Genomic DNA, 23,513 nt, shown 5'->3' on the forward strand with positions numbered 1-23,513 from the left:
AAGGGCAGGGAGGGAGGAGGAAAGCTAGTTTTTTTCATCGTGAAACTGAAACCATGGACCGACCTCTGCACACTGCGTGCTAGGCTCAGTTGGTAAATGCAGCCCAGCTCCGGACTGGGCTTGAGAAATCCTCGCGGAAGGGGAACCAGCGCTTTTCCGGGGTGCAGGCGAGTTTCCGAGGGGTGGGGGAGGCGGGCAGGCCAGGTGGGGTTAGACACCCGCCGGTCGGAAGAGCTCCCCTGTGCCGTTCCAGGTGGCCCTACAGTCTGGTGAAGGAGGTGGCCAGCGCGAGCCTCGGAGTGGGCGGCGGCAGTGGTCGCCCACAGCGGGCAGCAGATTCCAAGTCGGGCAGGCGGGGCGCGCAGAGCACGCGGGCCCAGGGCTTCGGGTGGGCTGGCTCTGGGCGGGGAAACCAGACACTTACAGGCGGCTGAAGCCGACTTTATTTTTACTGCCCAAACTGTTGGAAAGTATTTAAGCTTAAACAGAAACAGCTGTATCGCCGGCACCGGCCGATGAAACTATTTGTTACCGAGAATGACTTTTTATGATTAAGGACGCAGCCGGCGGCGGCCTCTCGCAGGCGGCGGGCGCGGGTCACCAGGGCGCTCTGGGAGTCCGAGGCTCGCTGTTCGTTAAGTCAGGACAGGCTGGAGAGGTGGGACTGCAGCTCAGCGCCCACCTTGTAAAATCTGGGAGCAAGGCCAACAACTGGAACCCGCATTTCCAGGGGGAGAGGACTTTGAGGGAGGGCGGGCTCAGCGCCGTCTGCCCTGAGGCCGAGGACCGCGCTGCGCCCGCCCGGCACCTCGCTGTGGCCGGGAGGCCAGCTTTCCGCTCTGGGCTTCTCGCCCTACCAGCCAAAGTCCTTGGCTCGTGTCTTTTCCTCCTCCCTATCGTTCTCTTTTTCCCCTCCCTTCTTCCCAATCCATCCCGTCCCATCCCTGGCCAGGGGAAACGGCTCCCAGTCAAGTTGATTGTCGGTGTTTTAACTAAATCCTGGTTTCCAGGTAGTGGGCGTTGAGACCTAGAGCTTGGGCTGAAAGAGAAAAAGGTGAGGGGTTTCTGAGCCCAGACTGCCCCCTCGGTCCCCGCCTCCAGTGGCCGAGAACTGAGCCGGGAGGCCAGCGAGCGCACACTCGTGTGCGCGGAGCCCAGAAATCTTCGGCCCGGCCCTTTCTGAGACCCGCCAACTTCTCTAGTGACAGCCTCTTGCCAAGCCCGCAGAGGACCCTGCGACGCCCCCTAACTTCCGCACCGTCCTCCCTCGTCGGGTGTCCGCTGCCCACAACGGGAACAGTCGTGGACAGGAAGTGCGCGCGGGCCAGGCACCGGGTCCAGAGGCAGCCGACGCACCGCCCGCCCTGCACCCCAAAACTAGCTAGCCTGCAGGCTCTGCCCTGATGATCATCCATGCCCTGAACACATCCAGGGCTGACAGGGGGCGGGCGGAGCTGGCGACGCTCGAGGCCTGGCCCTGGCGGGGGACGGCATCGCGGGTTAGGCTGGGGACAGGTGGTTCCGGGTGTCGGGGACGATCCGGGACAGGATGGGGCGAGCGCCGTCCCCTCAGGGTCCCAGCCGCAGGAGGGCTCGAGCGGCAACAGCCGACCTCTGCCCGGTCCGCGCTGGGCTTCCGCGCTGAGCGAGCGCTCCAGCCAGCCGGGCTCGCTGGGCCCGCAGGGTGCGCGAGGGCAGCGCTGCGCGACCGGAGATCGAGGAGCAGGCACATTGATTTGTCAGCGTGATGCGGCTGGCGACAGCGGGGGGTGGGGGCGTTGCCATGGAGACCAAGGGTCGGGTGTGCGGTGGGTGTGGGGAGAGGGTCGGCAGAGAGGAGCGGCCAGGGGCGCAGCTCGGGATCTCGGGGTTCGGGCGCGGTCTGCAGCGCCCCAGCACCTGTGCATTGTGCATTGTGCGGCGCAGACCGCGGGGGAGGGGCCGGCGCGCGTCCTGGGCGGTGGGGGTAGGGGGGGGGCCGAGGTCTGCCGAGGAGGCGGGGCCTGGCTGACACCGCCGCGGGGGTCCCAGCTAGAGCAGTGGGGTCGTCGAGCTCCGGAGGGACAACTTGGCTGCGGGGGAGGGGGCCTGAGAGAGGACTCAGGGCAGCCTGTCCCCCTGCCTGCCCTGCAGACTGACAGCGGCAGGACCCGCCCCCTCGTAGCGTCACTTCCGGCGTCGGCCCCCTCCTCCGCGCGCTCTTCTCTGGAGTCGCCACGGACTCCGCCCCCTGGCGATTGGAACGCTGGTCACGTAGCAACGAGGGGGCGAAAGGGAGAGGGGCGTGGCCTGGAGTTTACCCAATCAGCGTTCAGAGTTCAGGCCTTGGCCGCTCGGCTTTAGCAACGTCGTTAGCAACACGTGGGGCGGGAGGAAGCGCTGGGCTGAGGAGGAGGGAGCCGAGCACGGCGGCGCGGGCGGGGGGCCGGGGAGGGAGCGCGCGCGGGGAGGGGAGGAGAACTGACGTCAGCGGGAGAGTATTATGGTCTGTCGTGCGCTGGCTGCTGCTTTTCTGCTCCTGGAAGCGGCCAAGGGGGGAAGCGGCGAGTCAATATGGAGCTCTCGGCGGTGGGGGAGCGGGTGTTCGCGGCCGAAGCCCTCCTGAAGCGGCGCATACGGAAAGTAGGTGCTCCGGGCCTCGGGCCTCGGCTTGGCCGGGCCCTCCCCTCCGGCCCAGGTTCCCTCCCCTTGCTGCAGCCAGCTTCCCTTCCCCCAGGTCCCAGCAGTGGCAGCGGCCGCGGCCGTGGCGGCGGCGGCTCTGAGCCCCAGCGCTCTCCTTAGACTTGCAGCGATGCACAGATTGCATGGATGGGGGGCGGGGTGGGAGATGAATGCCGGTGCATGCACTTTGTGCAGCGTTTCGTGCAGGGGTGATGCAGCAGGCGCGTGTCTTTGGCGGTGGGGTTTCAAGCATTCATTTGGTGCATGCATTTTTCACATGTATTTCTTGTGTCCTCGTCATGCATTCCTCCCCACGCACACACACACACACACACATTTCTCCCTTTGCATCCGCAGGGACGCATGGAATATCTCGTGAAATGGAAGGGCTGGTCGCAGAAGTAAGTAGGTTATATGCAATTCTCAATCCCAGACTGTTATTCGGGAGGTTTCTTTATTTCCTTATTCCCCTTTTGCGTTGAAATACAGTACAAGGCACTGAGAAAAGTTACACACACACACACATACACACCCACCCTCCACTCTCCTTGTCCCTGCGCTAATGCCCACTTCTTCCCAATTCCCTCTAGGTACAGCACATGGGAGCCAGAGGAAAACATCTTGGATGCTCGCCTGCTTGCAGCCTTTGAGGAAAGGTACAGACCTTTCTGAGCCCCTGTCCCTCTCTTGGAAAGATGTGGGGTGGATTCCATCCTCTTTGGACTGGAGACTCACTTGGTTCCTTTACTCACACCCCCTTCTCCCTCCCTCCTTTCTTTAGGGAACGAGAGATGGAGCTCTATGGCCCCAAAAAGCGAGGACCTAAGCCCAAAACCTTCCTCCTCAAGGTAAGATGACTATGTCCAATGTGAGCTGTGACACTGAGAAGTCACTTTGTGCAGAGGTCTCCACCAGGGCTTGTGACCGAGGCGGTGCCCACACACACCGCCTGTGTGTAATCTAGGAGTCCCCTGACAAGTCACCAAGTCCATAGCTCCTGGGGGTGTCTGGGGGAGGCATTCAGCCACGGCCACAGCTACAGTGTCTTTGTGCCCCCAGTCCCAGGCATCCCAAGTGGCCTATCATGGAATACAACAAGTGCTAGCTGCAAATGGCTGCTTCTTTGCAGGTCCTCTCCACTTCTCCCAAACTGCCACCACTGAGCCCCACCTCCCCATCATCTGGACCTTCTTGGCCTCAGGTGGTGAAGCCAGGAGGTCAAGGCTGGAGGAGGGGAGAGCTTGGGGCACTGCTTCATCCCTAACCCAGCCTTCTCTCTGCAGGCCCAAGCCAAGGCAAAGGCCAAAACCTATGAGTTCAGAAGCGACTCAGCCAGAGGCATCCGGATTCCCTACCCGGGCCGCTCACCCCAGGACCTGGCTTCCACTTCCCGAGCCCGAGAAGGCCTTCGGAATATGGGTCTGTCCCCACCTGGGAGCAGCAGTAGCACCGGTAGCACCTGTCGAGCAGACCCACCTCGGGACCGGGACCGGGATCGGGATCGAGAGCGTGAAAGAGAGCGAGAGCGAGAGAGGGAGCGAGAACGAGAACGAGAACGAGAAAGGGGAGCCAGCCGTGTGGACGATAAGCCCAGCTCTCCAGGGGACAGCTCCAAGAAGCGAGGCCCCAAGCCCCGGAAGGAGCTCCTGGACCCCTCGCAGAGGCCCTTGGGAGAGCCCAGCGACGGCCTCGGAGATTACCTCAAGGGCAGGAAACTGGATGACATCCCTTCCGGAGCAGGGAAATTCCCAGCTGGCCACAGTGTGATCCAGCTGGCCCGAAGGCAGGACTCAGACCTGGTGCAGTGTGGTGTGACCAGTCCCAGCTCCGCCGAGGCCACGGGCAAGCTGGCTGTGGACACTTTCCCGGCCAGGGTCATAAAGCACAGGGCCACCTTCTGGAGGCCAAAGGCCAGGGTGCCCTTGACCCTGGTGGCCCCAGGGTCCGGCATGGCTCAAGCACCCCGGGCTCAGTGGGGAGCCTCTACCGGGACATGGGGGCCCAAGGAGGAAGGCCCTCCCTCATTGCCAGAATCCCAGTGGCCAGGATCCTGGGGGACCCAGAAGAGGAATCCTGGAGCCCCTCCCTGACTAACCTGGAGAAGGTGGTGGTCACTGATGTGACCTCAAACTTTTTAACGGTCACCATTAAGGAAAGTAACACGGACCAAGGGTTTTTTAAAGAGAAAAGATGAATTGCTGGGTGGGTGAGCCCAGGACAAGAACAGGCGAGAGTGAGCGCAAACTTGGCATAGTGCTTTTTATTTCTGGGTGGGATGTGCCTCTGGCTGCTCCTGTCCCTAACTTCACACCCCGTCAGCCCTTTTTGTTCTTCCTTCTTCCCCCTCAGTTTTGGTTGGAAATTTATCTCTAGAGTTATATTTTCTATTAGATGTAAATATGTTATTTAAGAAAAATATCTAAATATATATATTTCAACTCTTGAAGTTGTTTTATTTAAATAAGGAGAGAGAGAGAGAGGCAGTGTGTTTTAGTGGGATCAGACAGGCTGACTGGGACAGGAGGGGTCCTGTCCTCCCTGGGGACCCCGGCACTGGGTCTCTGAAGGTGTCTGGAGGGACGGAGCCTGCCCACCCCTCCCCTCCTTCCTTCTCCACATTCCCAATGCCAGACTCCTGGCACCGGGTTTTCTCTCTCTTCCTATTGGCCAGCCAGGCTAACAAAAGGTTGGCTCCCCAATCAGAAAAAGAGGGTGGGTGGGGTCAGTCTGGTTTTTCTGTTTTTCTATTCTTTTTTCTTTTTAAAGATTATGAAGTCTGTTGGAGGAAAAAAGTATTAACTTGAATAACTTTTTCCTGTGTGACGTTGAAGGTTAAAAAGTCGCGGGTTAGTGGGGAGCCGTTTCCCCCCAGGACCACAGCAGGAAATGCACTTTACGGGAGGTGTGTGTGCTGTACACGCGGATCGTGTGTATGTCTTGCGGATGAAATCTCCCCGGTCCCCTGATTCCTTTCCTTACTCTGCAGAGAGGAAAGAAATCCAGCGAATCTGTTTACATTCCCGAAATGCCAGGATAAATTGGGAGGATTGCGTGTCTGTGCCCAGAGCTCCAGACAGTTGTTTTACAAGAAAAGTGTTCGGGTGGACTTTTCCTTTGCGCGTCCTCTAGCTTCGCCAGGAGAGGAGCCGGAGGCCCCACCGCCCAGGAAGACTTGGACAGCTTCCCTCCCTCAGGGAGGGCGGGCCCGCACTCCGAGGGACGCACGCCTGCCAGGCCGTCCTGCGGGACGGGCGGCGGGCGCGCCGGGAGAGAGCTGCGCACCCGGCCCTCGGCGCCCTGCGCTGGGCGTCGGGGAGGCCCCCGGCCGGGGTCGCCGCCCGCCCGCGCTGGACTCACGGCCCAGGGGCTGCAGCGCCGCAGGGGAAGGAGGGGCGAGGCGGGGTTTTCATCCAAGAATGCGCATCCGAACTTCTGCTTTTTCTCCCCCCTCCTTAAAAGCAAAAGCTGTAATTTATAGGCCTTTTCGATTCGAGGAGTGTTCTCTCTGTGAACTCCACATTCAAACCCCGCCGAGGGGGAGGAGGAACGCGAGGTGGGCGAGCGGGCGGCCGCGGGTGGGGAGGCCGGGCGCAGCGGCCGGTCCCGCCACGCCCCCGCCCGGCGGACTCCGCACCGCGTCGCGCGCCCTTCTCCGACTCAGAAGCACAAATCGGTTCCCCCACCCCACCTCGGTCCCTTCCAGCTCGGAGTCTGCAGCCTCTCCGCCCTCCCCACCCTTAAAGGGCCAGCGAGGAGCTAACTTCAGGGCTTGTCGAGGAAGGGGCGCGGGGCTCTGCGCGCTGGGCGAAGCACAGATCGGGGAGCGAGGCCGGGTCCGGGGCGGCGCCGGGGGAGATTCGCGATGGGGGGGCCGGAAGGGACCCCAGCCTAGTGGTCTTCCGCACGCCCGGCTCCCCACCCCCAGTTTCTCAGCCTCTCTCCCCTCCAGACTTTCTTGCCTTTAAAGAGAGAGAGGGAAAAAAGGAAACCGGTGTGCTACATGATATTTGTTTCTTTTTGAATATCAAATTGCACCGAGGGAGAAGCCCCTGGAATGGGGATTTTTATCTGCTCACATTTGTAAAACTGGTATTTTAGACTTTGTATAAAGAAGCGCGGTTGACCGAGTGTGTCTATTTAAACGTCGACGCTATTTTCAGATGAACCGGCTCGAAGAGGCAGGTCCTGTTACCGAGTGGACGGTGGCTCGGGGACCGCGCTTTACCTGGCTGCCCCTCTCTTCAGCCCTTCCTTGCTTCCACCTCCTGGCGGCCTGGGCCGACTTCGCCTCTTCCCTTCGGCCTTAGCCCGACCGGTGTGGTTCTGCCCCACCGCCCCGCGTCCTGCTGTCTGTCCGTGACCGTCGTGTGTGTCTCGCCAGCTCTTGAGACGCTGACCGCGGGGTGGGTGGGCAGGGCCGGGGCCATGTGGCTGGGAATCTGCATCCGCGCGGGGTGAGCGCCTGTTGGGTGTATTTAATTCTCAGATTTGTACAAATCTCAAATCGATCTCCGCCTCAGCTCAAGAGTGAAGCGTCGGTACCTATCTTCTACGGTTGTGAATGTCTGTATCCAGTACCGCTTCTCACGTGTTTAAATATATACTTTGTAAATAGACACACGTCTTGGTTATAGTCTTTATTAATATTTTCCCTTGAGTATGGGGAAGAGGGCTGCTCCGGACTGAGGGGAGGACCGGTGCCTCCTCTCTCATTACTCCACGCCCCACCCTCGATCCCTTTGGCCCCAGGTGAGACTGATCCCCCCCCCCCCCCGCAAAAGCCCTTCCCCAACTGGGGGCCTCAGCAAGGAGGGGGTGGGCTGGGAGGGAGCAGGGTGTGGCTCTCAGTCTTCCCGGGAAGGCCAAGGCTTTCCTCCTCTACCGCTTGGACTTCTTTGGGACCTGGCAGACTTAGGGACACGGGGAGGATGCAGGAGACCTCGGGATTCCCCTTTCCTCTGCGGGGCTCCCCACACACACCCCGCACGACCCATCCCGGGCGGACATCGCTGGTCTCTGAGGCCAGGAGCTTTCTGCCTTGCTCCTTGGCTTTTCCTGGCCCGCTCCTCAGTGGTGTCGAAGTACCCGTGCCCCAGACCCAGCCAGACTCGCCCGCGCTCCCCGAAATGGAGAGAGTCGCGCCTATTGATTGAGGAATTGAATTCGCGGGTATTGCTAGGCAACTGCCTGCTCAGAGCCGGCGTGGAGCGCGCTGATGTGATTAGTGAACCCGGAGCCTCGGTGCCGCAGCCCCGTGCCCTCCCAAGTCCCCAGGCCTCTCTGCCCCTGTCTTCTGGGAGGGCAGATACCCCAATGTGGGCGAGGAACCGTCCAGGGGAGCGCCGAGAGGATGCGGGCAGACCGGGCAGACCGTGCTCTCCGCCCCCTGCGGGCAGCAGAATGGGCAGCAGTGGGCCGGGGTCCTGACGCCCGCCCTTCAGACCCCCAAAAGGTGGTCGTATAGCATCCAGTTCCACTCTCCTAGGTGCCTGGAGCCGTCGCCCCGCCGAGAAGCCACGATCGGCACGACCGCAGACACCCCGGGAAGGGGCGTAGGCAGGTCCTTCCCCTGCCCCAGGCTGTAGAGTCCTGGCCCCGCTGCCTTACTTCTCTCCCACAGCTCAGGGGCGGGCGACGGAGGTCCCGCGTTGCAGGGCCGCCCACTCCAGAAGTGCGGAGGCGCGAGGCGGGCTCCGATGCCCTTCCGACGTGAGCAGCCTGCGCCTGAGGCTGCCCTACCTGTCCCGACCTGGGGCTGCGGCCTCTGCAGGGCGGTGGGCGTCAGGGGCCGAGGAGGGCTGTCAGGTGGCCGGGTCGCCGTCTCTCGGCACAGTGACCCCGCCATCGGGCCCGGCTGCTTCCCGTGCCCTCTCCTAGGTGTGGGGTCCTGCTTAGGGAGAGGGGGCGCCCACTCCGCCCCTTTCCCAGCTCACTGGCCACCACGCGTCGTGGCTTTGGCTAGGAGCTCCCTGCGCGCGGGTTTCTGTCTCCAGAGCAGACTCTGGGAGAGCAGAGCCCGCGTGTCCTCGTCGCCCTGGCCGGTTCTCCTGCATCCCGAGGACAGGGGCACGTAGTGTAGCCGCCGCCAGAACCGAGCCTGGACCAGCCCGAACGGTCGAACGGTGTATTTATGGCTCTCCACAGAGTGTCGAGATGGGCCCGTTTTCTGTTCCGTTGATGCTCACGGTGCACAGGTCCTGGGCCAGGTCCTGTGTCGTGCGCGGGAGGCCGAGTTCTGCCCCGTCCGTATCTCTATTCGCACCAAGAGTCCTTCGGGCCAGAGGCGCGTCAAACCCAGCTGGGGTCCGGGGAAGAAGGCGGCCGCCAGCCGGAGTCTGGCCGTGGCGAGAGAGGCTGTGGGCTGCAGCCCAAGCTTTCCTGCTGAGACTTCGGATACCCAGGCGAGGGGAGCCGCTCGACGGCCAGGGCGCAGGCCGTGCAGGCGCGCTCGGGACAGCCTGAAACTGCGAGCGGGGTGTCCCCAGCACGTCCGAAGCGCTGTGGCCCAAACTTCGTGTAACGCGCGCGCCCTCTAGAGGCGGCGGACTCAGCCTCCCCGCCCCCATCCGCATCGCCCACCCCCGCCTCCAGGCCAGGGCCGACCCCAGCGCAGCAAACCTCAGCCCCGTCCGCCCAAAGGCGCTGCTGGGCGCTCGGTCCCCCTCTGCAGCCGCGGGGGTAGAGGGAAGAAAGGTGGCGTCCAGCCGCCCGACCCCTGTCCTCCAGGGGCCCTGGGGTTGGTTGGGGTGGCGCGGGGCCGGGCGCGGAGCAGGGCCTCTGGCCGGTCGGGCCCCTTGCAGCCCTGTCCATTCTTCTGGGAAGGCGGTGGATTAGGCGATCAGATCAGCAGCGCAGAAACTAACAAAGGCCAGGGTGGGCCAGGGCCCTGCTCCGTCTGGCGAGTCCCTGTAGAAATGGGTTTTCCTGAAAGCCTGGCTCCTCATCGTGGTCAGTTTGCTCCTTTCTGGCTGTCCACAACCTTTTTCTACTCGAGAGCAAAAGCCAGAGGACAGGACCGCGGGGGTCGCCCTTGCTCCCCAAACAACACAGAGCCTCAGAGAGCAACAAAAGAACAAGCCTTTCTGGAGCCTAGAGCTGGCTCCGTTCCTATCTGCAGAGGGACCCCCTCCTGGACGGAAAAATTTAGGCCCGCGCCCCAGCCAGCCTCCCAGCCAGCCTCCCAGCCAGGGGTGGCCAGCGTCCAGGCCCAGATTCCCCCTTCAGAGAAAGCCGGTTCTCCCTGGAGGCTGATTTTATGAATAAATTCATGCAGAGGGTAACACAAACCTTAAGGGAGTGGGGAAGGTTATATAATACGCAAATCATTTTATTATGAGCCAGGAGGAGGGGATACAATGGCCACAGGCTCAAGGGTTCTTGTGTTGTACAGGGACTCCCTGGTACTCCATAGCGGTATCCGTCCTTTTAGGGTTACAAATGCGCCAGGAAGACCAGTAGCTTTGACATGGTATCTTTAAATACTTTTTTTTTTTTGGTACCGGGATCAAACTCTGGACCTTGTGCTTGGGAGACAGGCACGGGGCTACTGAGCTAAACCCCTGGCCCAAGAGCCCTTATCTTTTAACGTGCTACTGGGAATAGTCTTACAGTGAATGACTACACTGCAGCAGCCCCAACCTCTACCTACTAAATGTCAGTGACACCCCCCCACACACCTGTACAACCAAAATTGTCTCCAGACCTTGCCAAAGGGGATGCCAACTCATACTTCCTTGTGGACTGCTGTTGGACTCAAAATCAAACTTCACCCCTTGCTTCAAAATCATCTTTCCCTGTAGCCCATGACAATGCCTGCCTGATTTTCCCTGCCTCAGCTATTCAGTCCATGTCTCACATATTTTGGCCCAACTCAGTCAAAATGAAGTCTTTGTTCCCAGGCATCACTGACAACATACACCAGGCTGGAAGGTTTACAAAAATATTTATTGGTATACTAAGAGTTAACAAAACGGACAAGTCTTCCTCCTTCAAAATAAATTAACATAGTCTATAAAAACTCCCGCAACCTATGCTAGCATTAGTTTTCTGAAAATACTAGAAAACCTCAGAATTATGAGATGCACTTGGGTAAAAATCTGGCCATCCAGGTACCACCTTTCTCCTACTCCAACCCCTTCCCTCAAACTAGCAAGGGCTTCCTGGGGAGGCATTTCCTTGACCCGGCTGTGCTCCATCAAAACGGGGGCTTGGCTGTCCTGTTTCACCAAAGATCTGAGGTTTTCCCAGGGTAGTAAAACACCCAAGCTTGCTCTGCCCCTTAAGAAAGCAAACAGGCACAGTGCAAAGCAGTTGGAAGTGGCATATGCGAACAAATGATTTGGCTTTTTAATTAAAAAAAAACAAACAAAAAACCCCCCACAAATCAAGCCAGTGACCAGCATTGGTTCAAAGCTGTGGTTCTCCCCCGAGTTTTCTGGATGAAACCTCAGGCCCGGAGTGCTCTCTAGTCAGGTCAGAATTTGGAGTGTCACCAAAGCATGGAACACTCTTTTTGGTACCAAAAATACATACAAAAATAAGCCAAATGCTCTAAGGAAGAGATCAGGCTGGCCACTTCTTCCTACGCAATACAGAAGCAACTAAAAAGATGTAGGTTAAAACATCCACTCAGGACACAAACAGTGTGGTATAGTTCACCCAGGAACCTCAAGAAGAAAAGAACAATGAATCTTGAGTCAGAAGTGTGGCTGATGCCTAGCTACACACACACACACGAATAGCAGCAAATAAAAATACAAACAGGACTACTTTTATTTATTGGTAAACAGAAGATGGCTAACTCAGCATCTTCCGAAAGCCTGCTGCACCAGCACACATTCTCAACCTCAACTGCCGGGGTCACAGCACCAGGAACACGCAAAACAGCAAGAAGGCAAAGTGGCTGGGAGTAAGGTGTTCACTGATTTAAACTTTGGGATTGAAGTAGCTGGTAAAAGGCAAGGCACCAATTTGGGGTTTGGAGAGACCTGGCAGCTGGGGACAAAGCTGGTCAGCCAGACACTCCACTTCACTAATAGCTCATGGGGCCCTTGGGTCTCTGGCAAGGGTTTAGAAGAGCTTCTAAGGCAGCAGTGCCTGGCAGGAAAGAAGCGGCAGAACTTCCAGGTTGCTGGCCCCTTAGGGAGGGTGGCAGCCAGGGGTCCAAGTGTAGCAGAGCACTAGCCTCCTGCTGCAGGTGATGTGGCCCGTGAGCCAGACCTGGAGGCTGCATCTGGGCCCACAGCACAGTCCCGGACATGGGCTGTCCCCAAAGGCACACTGTTGAGGTCAATTTGGCTACACAAAGGCCTTCTCTTCCTGTTTGGCATGGGGCTGAGTTAATGGGGAGCCCTGCAGCCTGGTGGGCCCCCAGAAGCCAGAGCCCCTCAGTTGGGGCTGGTTTTAGAAAGGGCAGTGTTTCCCCAAAAGGCAGCCAGAGTTAAGAATCCCACAGCTGTGGGGTGACCAATGGAAGCAGTTCCAGATGCCCCCTGCCCCCAACTTCTTTTTGGCATAGCACTTATTGACTGGACTGGCTGCCACTGCCACCTCCTGGTCACGTCTGCCCCAAGCTCGCAGGACAGATGCGGCCACCTCGGGGCAGGGCAGGGAGAAGGTGGTGAATCTTGGTGGGTTTTTTTGGTACCCGGGATTGAACTCGGGACCTTGTGCTTGCGAGGCAGGCGCTGGAACCACTGAGCTAAATCCCTGGCCCAAGGTGGTTGAATCTTGAGTGTCTCCCCAGGAGGGGAGTGAACAGGGTCCCAAAGCCAGGGCTGAAAGATCTCAGCCCTTGGCCAGGCAGCCTGCCTGAACTCAAATGGTATGGAGACATTTCTTCTCAGCTGGTAAGGAGCAGACACAGCACTCCCAAAGGTGGGGAGGGATTGTCAGGGAAAGCAGCCCCCAACCAATGGCCTACCCACCAGGGGGGTGTCATCATGGGCCTGCAGCAAATGCCCACTCTCTGGTCCTCTGGCAGCTGGAGGGGGCAGCTTTGGGGCCAAGAGCTAGGCGGGTCCCTTGTCAGCCGAAGACGAAATTCCAGCTTGGGGAGAGAGGCACACATGCCACAGGCCTACCTCATACCCAAGCCCCTCCACTGTCCACCCGGATTTCACCCCAAGTCCCGGGCTTTAGCCCCAGAACTAGGATACACCCTAGGGAACTCAGGGTCACTTCCCACAGGGGTGCGGGTGGCAGGAGGGAGGCAACAGTGACACCAGATCCTCCTGCTCCTGAACCCTGAGGCCCCTTAGGTGCATCAGAGCTGCCACTCTGAACCAGGGCTGGGTAGGGGCCTCGATCCCCGGAACTGTCCTTTTACATTAAGGCCCAGGAGCCAGGCTTGGGGGGGTGGGGCTATCCCTACCGCACCCTCAAAGGCCCAGCCACCACTCTGAAGGAGGGTCTACCCACCCACTCTACCTTCTAGAAAATGGTGCCAGGAAGAGGGGGTACTAGAGCTACCCCTACTTTTTCTCCCCACTCCTTGGGGGAAACAGCTGTATGAGAAGCCCCTCTGACCCCACCACTGGTCACCCAGGCCAGGGTGGAAGGCTCAGGTTCAGCAGAGGCTTGAGCCATGAGGCCACCCAGGTGTTCTGAGGAGACAAGGGGTGAAGCAGGGCCTGGAGAGGTAGGGTAGTGGGGAAGCCAGGCCCCAGCAAGGCAAGGGGACAGCTCTTTACCAAGGCCCAGGACAAGGCGGAGTGGGGAGAAGGCCTTACCGAGCCTGCCTACCTAGGAGACCCTCCCAGCTCATCCCCGGCCCCTCAAGAGGGCTGGGCTGTTGGTCACCTAACAGAGCAAACCAGGCAGGAAGGCAGGCAGACCTGGGTGGCAGAGGACTCAGTAATGTCTCAGGCTGAAGAAGCCCACGCTGGTAGGGGACTCTTTCACGGTGACCGTGATGAGGTTGGCCGTGACGTCAGTGACGAAAACGTGCTCGATGAGGCTGCGGGTGGGTTTCCAGTCCTGGCTGGTCTGCACAGACACGGACAGGCTCTGCCCAGCCCCAGGCAGCGACGAGGAGTCAGGGTCTGAGTCTGAAGTGCTGTTCTCCTCACCTGTGCTCATCTCTGAGACGGCGGCTGCCTTGCAGGCTTCCCCTGGGGCCGCATGGCCCTCCCGCCCGCTGGGTGCATCACTGCCCTTGGCATGCTCCCTCCTGCCAGGAGGGGTGGGCAGAGCTGCCACCCTGGAGGCCAGCTTCTCACCTTTGCCTGCATCTATGGGCATGCTGGCCCCACTGGTTCCAGTGGGGCCACCCCCAGGGCCCTTCCCTGTGGCTGGGGTCGCGGCATGGCGGGCAAGCAGGCCCACCCCGGGCACACCATTCTTGACACTCTGTAAGTCCAAGACTTGCAGGCTCAGCTCCTGGGTGGGCGCTGGTTGGGAGCCCAGGCACCCAATGGGGACCTTGCCACCACTGTGGGCATGGGGGGCCCCTCCTGCGCTGCCCCCTTTCTGCTCCACAGCCCCAGTGCCGGGGGCCTTTGGGACTTTGCTTGCAGGGGGGCTCACCCCCAGCTCCCCTTTCTGCGTCCTCACCTTCAGGTCTAGCCCGAGACCACACTTGGCAGTGGTTTGGGCCTTGAGTGCCAGTCTGCTGGCGGCCTGGGCCTGGCCCTGGCTCATGCGGTTCATGTAGTGCACGATGGAGCTTTGCCAGCTGATGCCACCGCGGTTGGGGCTGCCTGCCATGCCCTTCATCAGGCTGGCCAGGTTCTCCGGGGTGGCCATTGCGCTGGGGCCGCTGCAGGTCTCCTTGGCATGGGCCTTCAGGGCTGCCAGGCCTGCCACAGGCGCACTGAGCGGAGGGGGTAGCTTGCTGGTCGGGACCGCCAGGTCCTTGCGGGCAGTCTTCAGCACCTTGGCCAGACTCACGGGCCTGCGGGCTGCCTTCTGCTCTGGGGGCAGGGGCTTGCGCCCCCGCTTCTTGCGGATGGGGTCCTTCAGCTCAGGCTTAGCCACCAGGATCTGGGCCTTCTTCTGAGGCACGGGGTGGGTCTCTCGGCCTCGGGGGCCCCTCTTGGCATCCAAGTCACTGTCATCCTCTTCATCTGAGGAGGAGGACGACGACGTGGAAGAAGAAGAGGAACTGCTAGATTTAGATTTGGAGGGAGCATCAGATTCCTGGAAAGACAAGGGCGAATGGGTCATACCTCTGCTGCCTGGTGCCAGGCTTTCCCCAGGGAGCACGAGGTACCTTGCAGCCAGCAGGCGCTGGGACTTCCAGGCCAGGGAGGCAGCCAGAGAAGCGCAATTTCCCACTACACTGTTCCCAAAAGGACTTAACATTTTCTTTCTTTATTTTTTGAGACAGGGTCTCACTATGCAATTCAGGCTGGCCTTGAACTCACTATGGAGCCTAGGCTGGCCTCCAACCCAGTGATCCTCCTGCCTCAGCCGCCCAAGTGCTGGGATTACAGGCACACACCACTGTACCTGGCCAAGAATTTAACCAGCTCTTTGTCAGGTTCTGTGAAAGGCAAAATTAAGAGTAGAAAAAAACAGAAATAGGATGTTTGCAAAAAGTCATCTTAGTGAGATGCATGCCTAACTCTGTATTTAAGACAATCTGGGAAGGGCATCATGTCCAGAGTGGCACAGGTGACAAGTCCTGCTGGGCCAAGAGCTGAGCGAAGTAGACTACAGGGCCTCCTTATGGGATGGTTTCCGCCTCCTGCTCCTGAGCGTGACCCCTCCGAGCATTCTAGCACACAGCGCTTCTCTCCTGGGTGTCACCCCAAACCCTAAATAAGCATGTCCCCCCGCTTCTTGGGTCGCCTACAAGGCTGATTTTGGGAGATGGAACGAACACCCAGGCCTACAGCAAGACTGTTCCATCAAACCTGGAGGGTCTCGTCCTCCACAGAAACCCTTCTCATAGCACGGGATTTCTGTAGCCTGTACTGGAGAGGAAGATTTCAAAGACAAGACGGAGTGGACAGCTTTGAAGACAAGTGAAGTCAGGGCAGACAGCCAACATGATTCCAAGGAGGGAATGTGGTCTCGAGGATGGAATCCAGGACACGCCCAAGAGCGAGGCCGGAAGCCCCTCCCCAGCTGGCTGTGATGTGCTGGGGGCCGAGGTGAAGCCGGGGACCTGGAGGTGTGCACATCTGCGGTGTGAGGCAAATGCCCACCTCGCTGCCCACCACCACAGCGGGGAAGGACAACAGGTACCAGCACAGCATCAGCACTCTCAGTCCTCCCTGTGCCCAGGCCTGCACTCATCTGATTTAGGGTACACTCAGAGGGGCCCAGAGGGGCCCAAGCCTGGGCTTGACCGTTTGTTCCACAGGTCCGCATCTATGCAGCAGATGAGTCCACACTGCATGTATGCTTCTGACTCACCCAGTACTGGGGACCAAAACCCAGGGCCTTCACACTGAGCTACATCCTGAGCCCTTCTAGTTTTTATTTTGAGACTGGATCTCGGTAAGTCTGTAAGTTGCCCAGACTGGGCTTGAACATTCAATCCTCCTGTCTCAGCCACCCAGAGTGCTGCTGGGATTATGGCCATTGGCCACCGTGCCCGGCTACTTATTCACTGGTTCCCAATGATAAGCCTTTAGAGGCAAGAGTCATGGGTGTTGGCTAAGTTTGATCAGCTACCCAGTAGGAAGGAGTGCAGAATGGACAGCCATGGAAACAGGGAAAGACCTTGGGAAGAGGGGTCAGTCTTGCAGGATCCAACCTGGGGTGGGAGAGGGTTAGAGGCTGTGGGCTTGCTAGTGCCCCCTGCTGGCAGAGGCTTAAAGAGGCGGCAGGGAAAGACTGCTGTACAAATGCCCACCTCCTAGCCCAAGAGTGCCTGAAACCTTCCCCTTGCCCAGAGCTGCTCTGGAAGTGAGGAGCCAAACAGGGTTAGCATGCAAAGCTGGCAGAAATGCACCTTGAGCTTGGAGCGCCGGCTGCAGGACGACATCACCGTGTGTTTCCGAGGCCTGCCCCTGGGTCTCTTGCCTCTCTTCCGGTTCTGTACCTCCTTCTCGTGTTCTCTGAAGACACGATCAACAGTCAGTGTGGAGAAGCCCCTGTAACCCCCTCCACCACCTGGGAACCCCATGGCTTCCCTGCCGCTTCAGGCTGCAGCAGCTCATCATTTCCTGCAGCAAAAATGTATTCCACCAATCCAATACCCACAGCAGGCCTGTATCCCATCCTTTGCAAGTGGGCATTATCTTTTTTTTTTGGTACCGGGGATCGAACTCGGGTCCTTGTGCTTGCAGGGCAGGTGGCAGAACCACTGAGCTAAATCCCTGGCCCCACTGGGCATTATCTTTATAGGCATTCCATCTCATTTGCACTCGACTAGAGACATGCCAAAGACCAGAGAGCAAAGTTGGGAAAGAGGTACATTTTCTTTCAAGACAACTTTCAGCAGGTGGACTGTTTCATGGAAATCCCAGCTTGGCTAACCAGAAGCAGCCAACCTCCTTACTTCAACAGAAGGAAGCTGTGGGCAAGGCAACAACAGAGAATACCCCTTGGGGTCTGCCCAAGCCCAGGAAGCCCTCACCTACCCAGAACTCCAGTCTGCTTCTGCCCACCAGGGTGCTAGCTCACAACTTCCCCATTTTCTCTTAACCGCTCTCAGTTCCTGAACTCTATTCTGGATGGAAGTAATGAGACACCAGTCCTGAGGGGGCTCAGGGGTCAGGAGGTGCTGCTAAGGGCCCTGACTCCAACCCCCAAAGCAAGCTTGGATTTCAGGACAACCCAGCAAGAAGGGCCCCTATGTGAAGATTCCCAGTAATCACAGTAGGCAAACATCATCTCTTTGGGACCGGGAAGGTAAGCTCTTGAACCTGATTAGTATTCCTAGGGACAGCCCACATGCCACAGAAGCCTTCTCCTTTGACTTGCAACCTCCCACACGAGGATGAGGTGTCTCTTGGGTCCCCACCACTATGCTCCAAGGCCTGGGAACTTGTGGCTTTCCCTCTCATGTACCCTCTTCCCCAAACAAAGAACTGCCACAGAGGTGGGAGGAGGCAGAACCTCTACTTCCCTGATTTTTTCCTCCACGATGTTGTAATCCAGACCATCCCATGGTTTTTAAACTTTTCTATCTCTTGGATATTTTGGTCTTGTCTGCTGTAACCAAAAGTTAGGTCAAAGACATGTCAGCTACAATGCTATTATTTAATGCTTTTTTTTTTTCCCCAGGGCTGAGGATGGAACCCAGGGCCTTGGGCATGCTAGGTAAGTGCTCTAGCCCTGAGCTATACTCCCAGCCCTAGAATCCTGTCTGTTTAGGGAGACAGTGTCATGCCATGTTGCACAGGCTGGTCTCAAACCCTGGGCTCAAGTGATCCTCCCAAGCAGATGGGACTAGGTGCAAACCATGATACCCTGCCTCAGGATGCTGTCTTAAATGCAGAGACATGTACCATCTGCTGCAATGTGCACAGCCGGCCTCCCTGAAGGTTCACAGGACCAAGCTATGAGTTAAATGGAGGGAAATAAGGTCACTGATACCTGATTTTCCAGAAGTGTCTCTCCCACTGTCCCAGCACCTCTGTGAAGATCCCACTACTGGGACAAAAAGTGAAGACAGCCCAGGCTACCAGAGAACAAGCCTGCCACACTGACCCCAGCTGGGAATGCTTTTGAGCAGCCAATGCATCTGCCTCTGATGACAAGGCCATCTCCACACGGGGAAGGCCTTCATGCTGCCCCTGGCATCTTGCTCTGTTCAGGCCTCACACCAGTATGGGGTGACACATTCATCACCCCTTCACCACCCGTCTTCCTTCCTCAAAGCAGCTGATCTCTTACCCCAGGTCTCCTACCTAGAAGTAGAAACAACACCTCCAGAAGCAAATCCAGTCTGAATCTGGTAACAGCCCCTGGGGTGCTACCTTGGTGATGTTTTATAGCCTAGATCAAAATAAATGTGTTGCTCTGCACAAAACAGGCACAACTCTGTGAGATGTGGGCTCCAGCTCCCTGAGCCTTCTCTAGCACAAAGGCAAACTCTCAGGGGCAGGAGGCTGGTGTCACCACTGCCTGCAAAGTGCTCCCCAGAAATGTCCAGGAGAAACCAGAGTCCTTGACCACAAGACTCCGGCAGGTTCATTTTCACAAGTGTGGCTTGAGAGTGACCACAGCACCACCGAGCAATTAGGGGGTCCTCTGCCTTTACAGGCAGCCACCTAGTGGACACTGACACCTGATACCCAGGCCTGGCAACGGGCTTGTTATAGGACTTCAGCCTACAACCCTAGCCCAAGGACCCTGGAGGGCCACCTTCTCCACAACTCTCCCCTCCTGCAAGTGCTGCTAAAGTTCTCACTTCTTCTGGAAGGCCAGGAGCAGCCTCGGGTCCAGAATGTTCTCCTCCGGCTCCCAGCTGTTATGTCTGGAAAATCAAAGAGCAAGGCCCATTACACAGCAGACTGAGACCCCACCAGAGGGGGCCTTCCCGACGGCTCCCCAGGCCTGCTGAGGGCAAGGGCACCATAGCAGCGTGGCAGTCCTCAGAGGCCCAAGCCCAGAATGGGGTGGAGGTGGGTTGAAGCGTGCACCACAACTTCAAACCCGCAGAAAAACTGCCACCTCAAGCCCCCAATTAAAACAGGCCACAAGGGAACTCCCGCGCAGTCTGTGCCTGGGAGGAAAACAAATCCCAATAAAACTCAAAGTTGTAAAGGGAATCCCCCAAACTCTGGCCCGGAGCCAGGGAGGGAAGGGAAGGCAAGGCAGGTCCAGGACGCCCAGAGGTAGGGAGGTGGGGGCCCGAGGGGCGTGGACGCAGCCCAAGGCTCAGAACAATGTGGCTGGCACCCCAGTGAGCGCGGGACGCGCGCTGGGGCTGGGGGTGTGCAAAGAAAGGGGAGAGGTCCAGGAAGAGAGGGGCTGCCGAGCAGCTCCGGAGGGAGCCCCTTCCGGGGACGCTAGTCCTCTCCCTCCCGGAAGAGAGAGGGAAAAAAGTACATCCATCAATACGGAGCTCAGGTTACAGCGGGGAAACCTGCACAGGGGAGGGGGCCCGGGCCGGGTGCGGGGGCCCGCGGGGGGCGCCAGCAACAAATGGGCGTGGAGGAGCGCGGCGCGCGGGGGCTCCGGGGCGGGAGGAGCCAAGCCCCGCTCCCCGCGGGCTCGTAAACAAAGGGCAGCCCCGGCCAGCGGAGTGCCGGGGATCCCGCGAACTTCTCGCCCTGCCCGAGCACGCCCCCCCCCCGCCCCGATCGCAAGGCCGAGGGTCCCCAGGCGCCCCCATCCCCGGCGAGGAGGCGCGCGCGGGAAGGCCGGCCGCACCCGCGGACTCACTTGGAGGACCAGCCGCGCCACTTGACCAGGTACTCCAGCTTGCCCTGCGGAAAGAAGAGCTGGGGTGAGCCGGGAGGCGGGCGCGGCGACGGCGGCGGGCGCGGGGGACGGGGCGCACGCACCTTGCGGAGCCGCTTGCTCAGAATGCACTCGGCGGCGAAGACCTGCTCGCCCACGCTGCTCAGCTCCTCCATGCCGCTGCCCCGCCGCCCACCCACCCGCGGCCTCGGCCCGCGCCCGAGCCCCGCGCCCCGCGCCCGCCGCCTGCCGAACACAAAGCACCGCCCCCGGCCGCGCCCCGCCCCGCGCACGCGCGCCGCCGCCCGCCGCTCCGCGCGCTGCCCAAACCTCCCTGGCCAATGGGCGCGCGGGGCGGGGCGGGGTGCACTTTGTCCGTGGCGGGCCGGCCTCGGCCTCGGCCTCGGCCTGGGCCCGGGCTGGGGGGCGGGTGCGCGGGCTGGGGTCCTGGGGCCTGGGGGCAGCGGACCAGCGGGCTCGCACAAGGGGTGGGGCGCGGTGCCCGGCGGCCTCGGACCTGCAGTTCGTGCCCAAGTCTCACCCCACCCGGCCCCGGCGCGCCCGCCTTCCTCCCAACTTCGTTTTCCGGGCAGAAAACCATTGTCTGCCCGGAGGGAGGAGGTGGGACCGGCGCGCGGCGCTTCCTGCCCTCGCAGTCGAGGGGCGCTGCTCCTGCGCCCCCACCCCTCCTCCGCCTTTGACCCAGGTTTCTCTGGGTTGGGGTTGGGGGGCGTCCGATTTTATTCCAGAGAGACATGGGCGCGGGGAGAGGGCGAGAAATGGGATAGAAGGCCCGGGTAGGGGCAACCAAAACGGAGCAACCAGAGTTTCCCCCCAAAAAGGGAGAGAGGCAAGTGAATTAGCTGAAACGCCCACTGCAGGACTCCCAAGTTCTTACTAAGTACTTGTGAAAGTGGGTCCCAACCCCCGAGTTTTGGGGCACGCGGGGAGCAAATCAGCCACCGCTTCCTTAGCTTTCTTAGTTTATTGAGGTTTTACTTACTGGAACATGAGCCGGGAGGGGCGGGTTGCAGAGCTGGGTCCCGCGAAAGACTGGGACATTCGTGGGCCCCCAGGGTTGGCAAGTGGGGTCTCTCGGGTCCGTCGCCCGCGGCAGAAGCGGCACCAAACCCGGCCAGGGGTGGGACAGCCCCGATCTGCCCTGGTCCCCGCGGGCAGGCCACCTGGCCCCTCTACTTCCCCACTAGGACTGCATTCCGTTGAGCGACTCACACTAAGTTCTTTGTATTTTGAACCCCAGCAAGGCAAACAGAACGGAGGTGTATATTAGCCCTGACTGTATTTTCGCTTAATACATTCCAATTCAGTGGGAATTCATTTTGTGTTTTATTTCTCCCTTGAACTTCTGTGTTCAAGTACTTTCTGTCGAGCAAATAAAAAATCCTGTTTCACGTAGGAGCCCATCTCCGTTTAACTGTGGAAGTTAAGAGCATATTTATGAAGGATTCTGGAGGAGAAATAGCTATTTTTTTGTTTTAACGGAAAGGCCAGGTGTAGAAAACGGACTGTGGTAGTCCAGCTTGCAATTTATGGGGTTATTACTCAGTTTATTTGGTTAACTTGGTCGCATTTGTTTGGTGTCCCGGAGAGAAGTTGCAAACTCGGGTGCCGATTGCAAAAGGAGGCTGGAAAAAAAAATACGTATATATATTTTGTGAGAGGGTGGTGGTTGCTCACTTAGGAGGGGCTGGGGGGATCCCTGTTTTGTGGTAAAGTGAGCAAGGGTGAAGAGAGCCGCGTGTGCTTTGTGCCAGCTCCTTTGGTCCCTGATTTGTGCAGCTAGGCAGTAAATTGTGGAGCCAGGGGCAAAGGTGCGTTTATTGTAATCCTATAAATAGCTGGATTAGTTTCAAACCGTGTCTCCTTGTAGAAACTCATCTTGGATGTAAGCTTTAGCCCTGGAAGTTTCCAGCTTCCTGTCTGATACATAGTATGCCAAGATACTTGCTTAATTTTTTTTCAAGAACAAAAAGCTTTAAGAAGGGGATTCTTTCTTCCTTTAAGAAATAAATTAGTTCAGAATTTGATGCTAACACATTGAAAACAAATTAATTTCCTGGAAAGTTTGGCGCCTACATCCTCTACCCAACTTCAAACACCTAGTTGGGGAAAATAATATTCAGACAATTCATTTGGAGAAACATACATGATTTAACTAGCATGAGACCTGTGGATAAATATGGTGAGAGTATGATCCAGAATGTGTGAAGTGTTCTATAAATGCCCAACTAAGTAAGCAGGAAAGAGTAACTTCAGCTAATCCTAGTGCGTCAAATTGTGGGTTGGGGCTGAAACAGATCTGTCTTCTGTTTTGACTCACATTTTAAGAATTGCAGGACAAGTTAAAACTAATCGTATTGTTCATTTAACAAACAGTTACTCAGCATCTGTGATACTGTGGGCACTGCTAACTGCAGTAATTAGTCCATAGCAGTTCTTACAGTGCCAGGAACTGTGTTCAGTGTCATGGCCATTGGCCACCGGTTGTTCCTGGGCAGTTGGAATGTGGCTAGTGCTACTGAGGCATTGAATTTAAATTTAAATTTTAAGCAGTTTAAATTTAAACAGGCACTCGAGGCTCATGGTCACCATGCTGGATTCTATGGATGTCTGTGGGAGTACACAGGATCTACTTTAAGGATATTTTGAATGAAAGTAGTAGTACAGTTCCATACATTAGTCCTGGGACATGAACAGTTTACCTACACTCACATTTATGCTTATTTATATATCAGAATGTTTAAAACGTGGGAAAAAAAGATTGTAGAAATACAGGCAACAAAGAGAGTAAATGCCCCCCCCCCCAATACTTCTTTTCAGAGGGTAAATATTTTATTTAGTATCACTTCATGTGAGGAACAACGCTGAGGACAAGTATTAAGTCAGCAGTGTCAGAGAGGCTAAGAATGCCTGTGCCGTGCCTGTGGGTTGAAAACTGAAGCGACGGAGACGAGGAAGTTGTGGAGCCAACAGAGTAGTCAGGAATGGAGATCAGCCGGCAGTGAAAACTAGGTAACTTAGACAAGCCTTGCAAAACATTTTCACAGCAGCCTAGTCTATGGAAAAATCCCACCTTACTGCTGCAACTCAAGAATGTTGGATAACCAGACCTTCCCCTCTAGGAGCAGATTTGGGAGACATAAAACGGCACACAGTATTTGGTATTTAATGTAGCAATTGGTTCCTTCCCCCAGCTCCTCTCCACATTCGCAAGACCAAGGTGTGGGCCATGTGCCGGGTGTTGTGCGGTTTCTGTATATGTAACGGGTAAAAGTTATATATACTCCACACACGGTGTTTATGTATCAGAACTCAAGTGAAAATAAGCATAGCCAGGCACTTGCAAAAGTCCTGGTGCTTTCAGTTTCCCTCAGAGGGGTGGGTGTGTGTGTGTGTGTGCGCGCGCGTGTGCGGGCGCGTGCGGGCCCCCCCCCCCCCCGCACATAAACCAAACATCAACCTCTGGGCTCCACCCTGAGATCCCGACCTAGGGCGCCCCGGGACCATCTGAAAGTCTCGCTATTTAC

At 57.9% G+C, this 23,513-nt stretch overlaps 2 protein-coding genes across 6 annotated transcripts; one reads left to right on the plus strand and one right to left on the minus strand.

Annotated features, from left to right (window-relative positions):
• Positions 1-2,435: 2,435 nt before the first annotated feature.
• Positions 2,436-5,023, plus strand: Cbx8 (chromobox 8). Its single transcript, XM_004860866.3, is given in 6 exon segments — positions 2,436-2,622; positions 3,019-3,062; positions 3,252-3,317; positions 3,443-3,509; positions 3,945-4,557; positions 4,560-5,023. Coding segments are annotated over 6 exon segments (1,155 nt in total). The 5' UTR covers positions 2,436-2,553; the 3' UTR covers positions 4,856-5,023.
• A 6,386-nt stretch (positions 5,024-11,409) lies between these two features.
• On the minus strand, positions 11,410-20,208 carry Cbx2 (chromobox 2). 5 transcript variants are annotated; one of them, XM_087208356.1, is made up of 6 exons: positions 20,070-20,143; positions 19,948-19,991; positions 18,971-19,036; positions 17,196-17,769; positions 16,565-16,670; positions 11,410-14,799 (listed from the first exon to the last, which is right to left on the minus strand). In XM_087208356.1, exons 5-6 carry the CDS (start codon positions 16,595-16,597, stop codon positions 13,513-13,515), a joined length of 1,320 nt encoding a protein of 439 aa, XP_087064482.1. In that variant the 5' UTR covers positions 16,598-16,670; positions 17,196-17,769; positions 18,971-19,036; positions 19,948-19,991; positions 20,070-20,143; the 3' UTR covers positions 11,410-13,512. The 5 variants fall into 5 exon arrangements, with proteins under 5 accessions (XP_087064482.1, XP_004860917.1, XP_087064479.1 ...); XM_004860860.3 differs by lacking the exon at positions 17,196-17,769 and having other exon boundaries at positions 20,070-20,208; XM_087208353.1 differs by having other exon boundaries at positions 16,565-17,769.
• Between the last annotated feature and the right edge of the window lie 3,305 nt (positions 20,209-23,513).

The sequence above is a fragment of the Heterocephalus glaber genome, unplaced genomic scaffold, assembly GCF_053883595.1.
Source record: "Heterocephalus glaber isolate CG9 unplaced genomic scaffold, H.glaber_assembly_v1.0 deba00000937, whole genome shotgun sequence".
NCBI lineage: Eukaryota > Metazoa > Chordata > Mammalia > Rodentia > Bathyergidae > Heterocephalus > Heterocephalus glaber.

What these genes read in the sequence shown, in the direction of transcription:
- Cbx2 (XM_004860860.3), bottom strand. Translation starts at nt 20,141, where the DNA reads ATGGAGGAGCTGAGCAGCGTGGGCGAGCAGGTCTTCGCCGCCGAGTGC. An exon ending in TGAGCAAGCGGCTCCGCAAG is followed by an intron (nt 19,992 to 20,069) that starts GTGCGTGCGCCC and finishes TTCTTTCCGCAG; the next exon opens with GGCAAGCTGGAGTACCTGGT. An exon ending in TGGCGCGGCTGGTCCTCCAA is followed by an intron (nt 19,037 to 19,947) that starts GTGAGTCCGCGG and finishes TTGATTTTCCAG; the next exon opens with ACATAACAGCTGGGAGCCGG.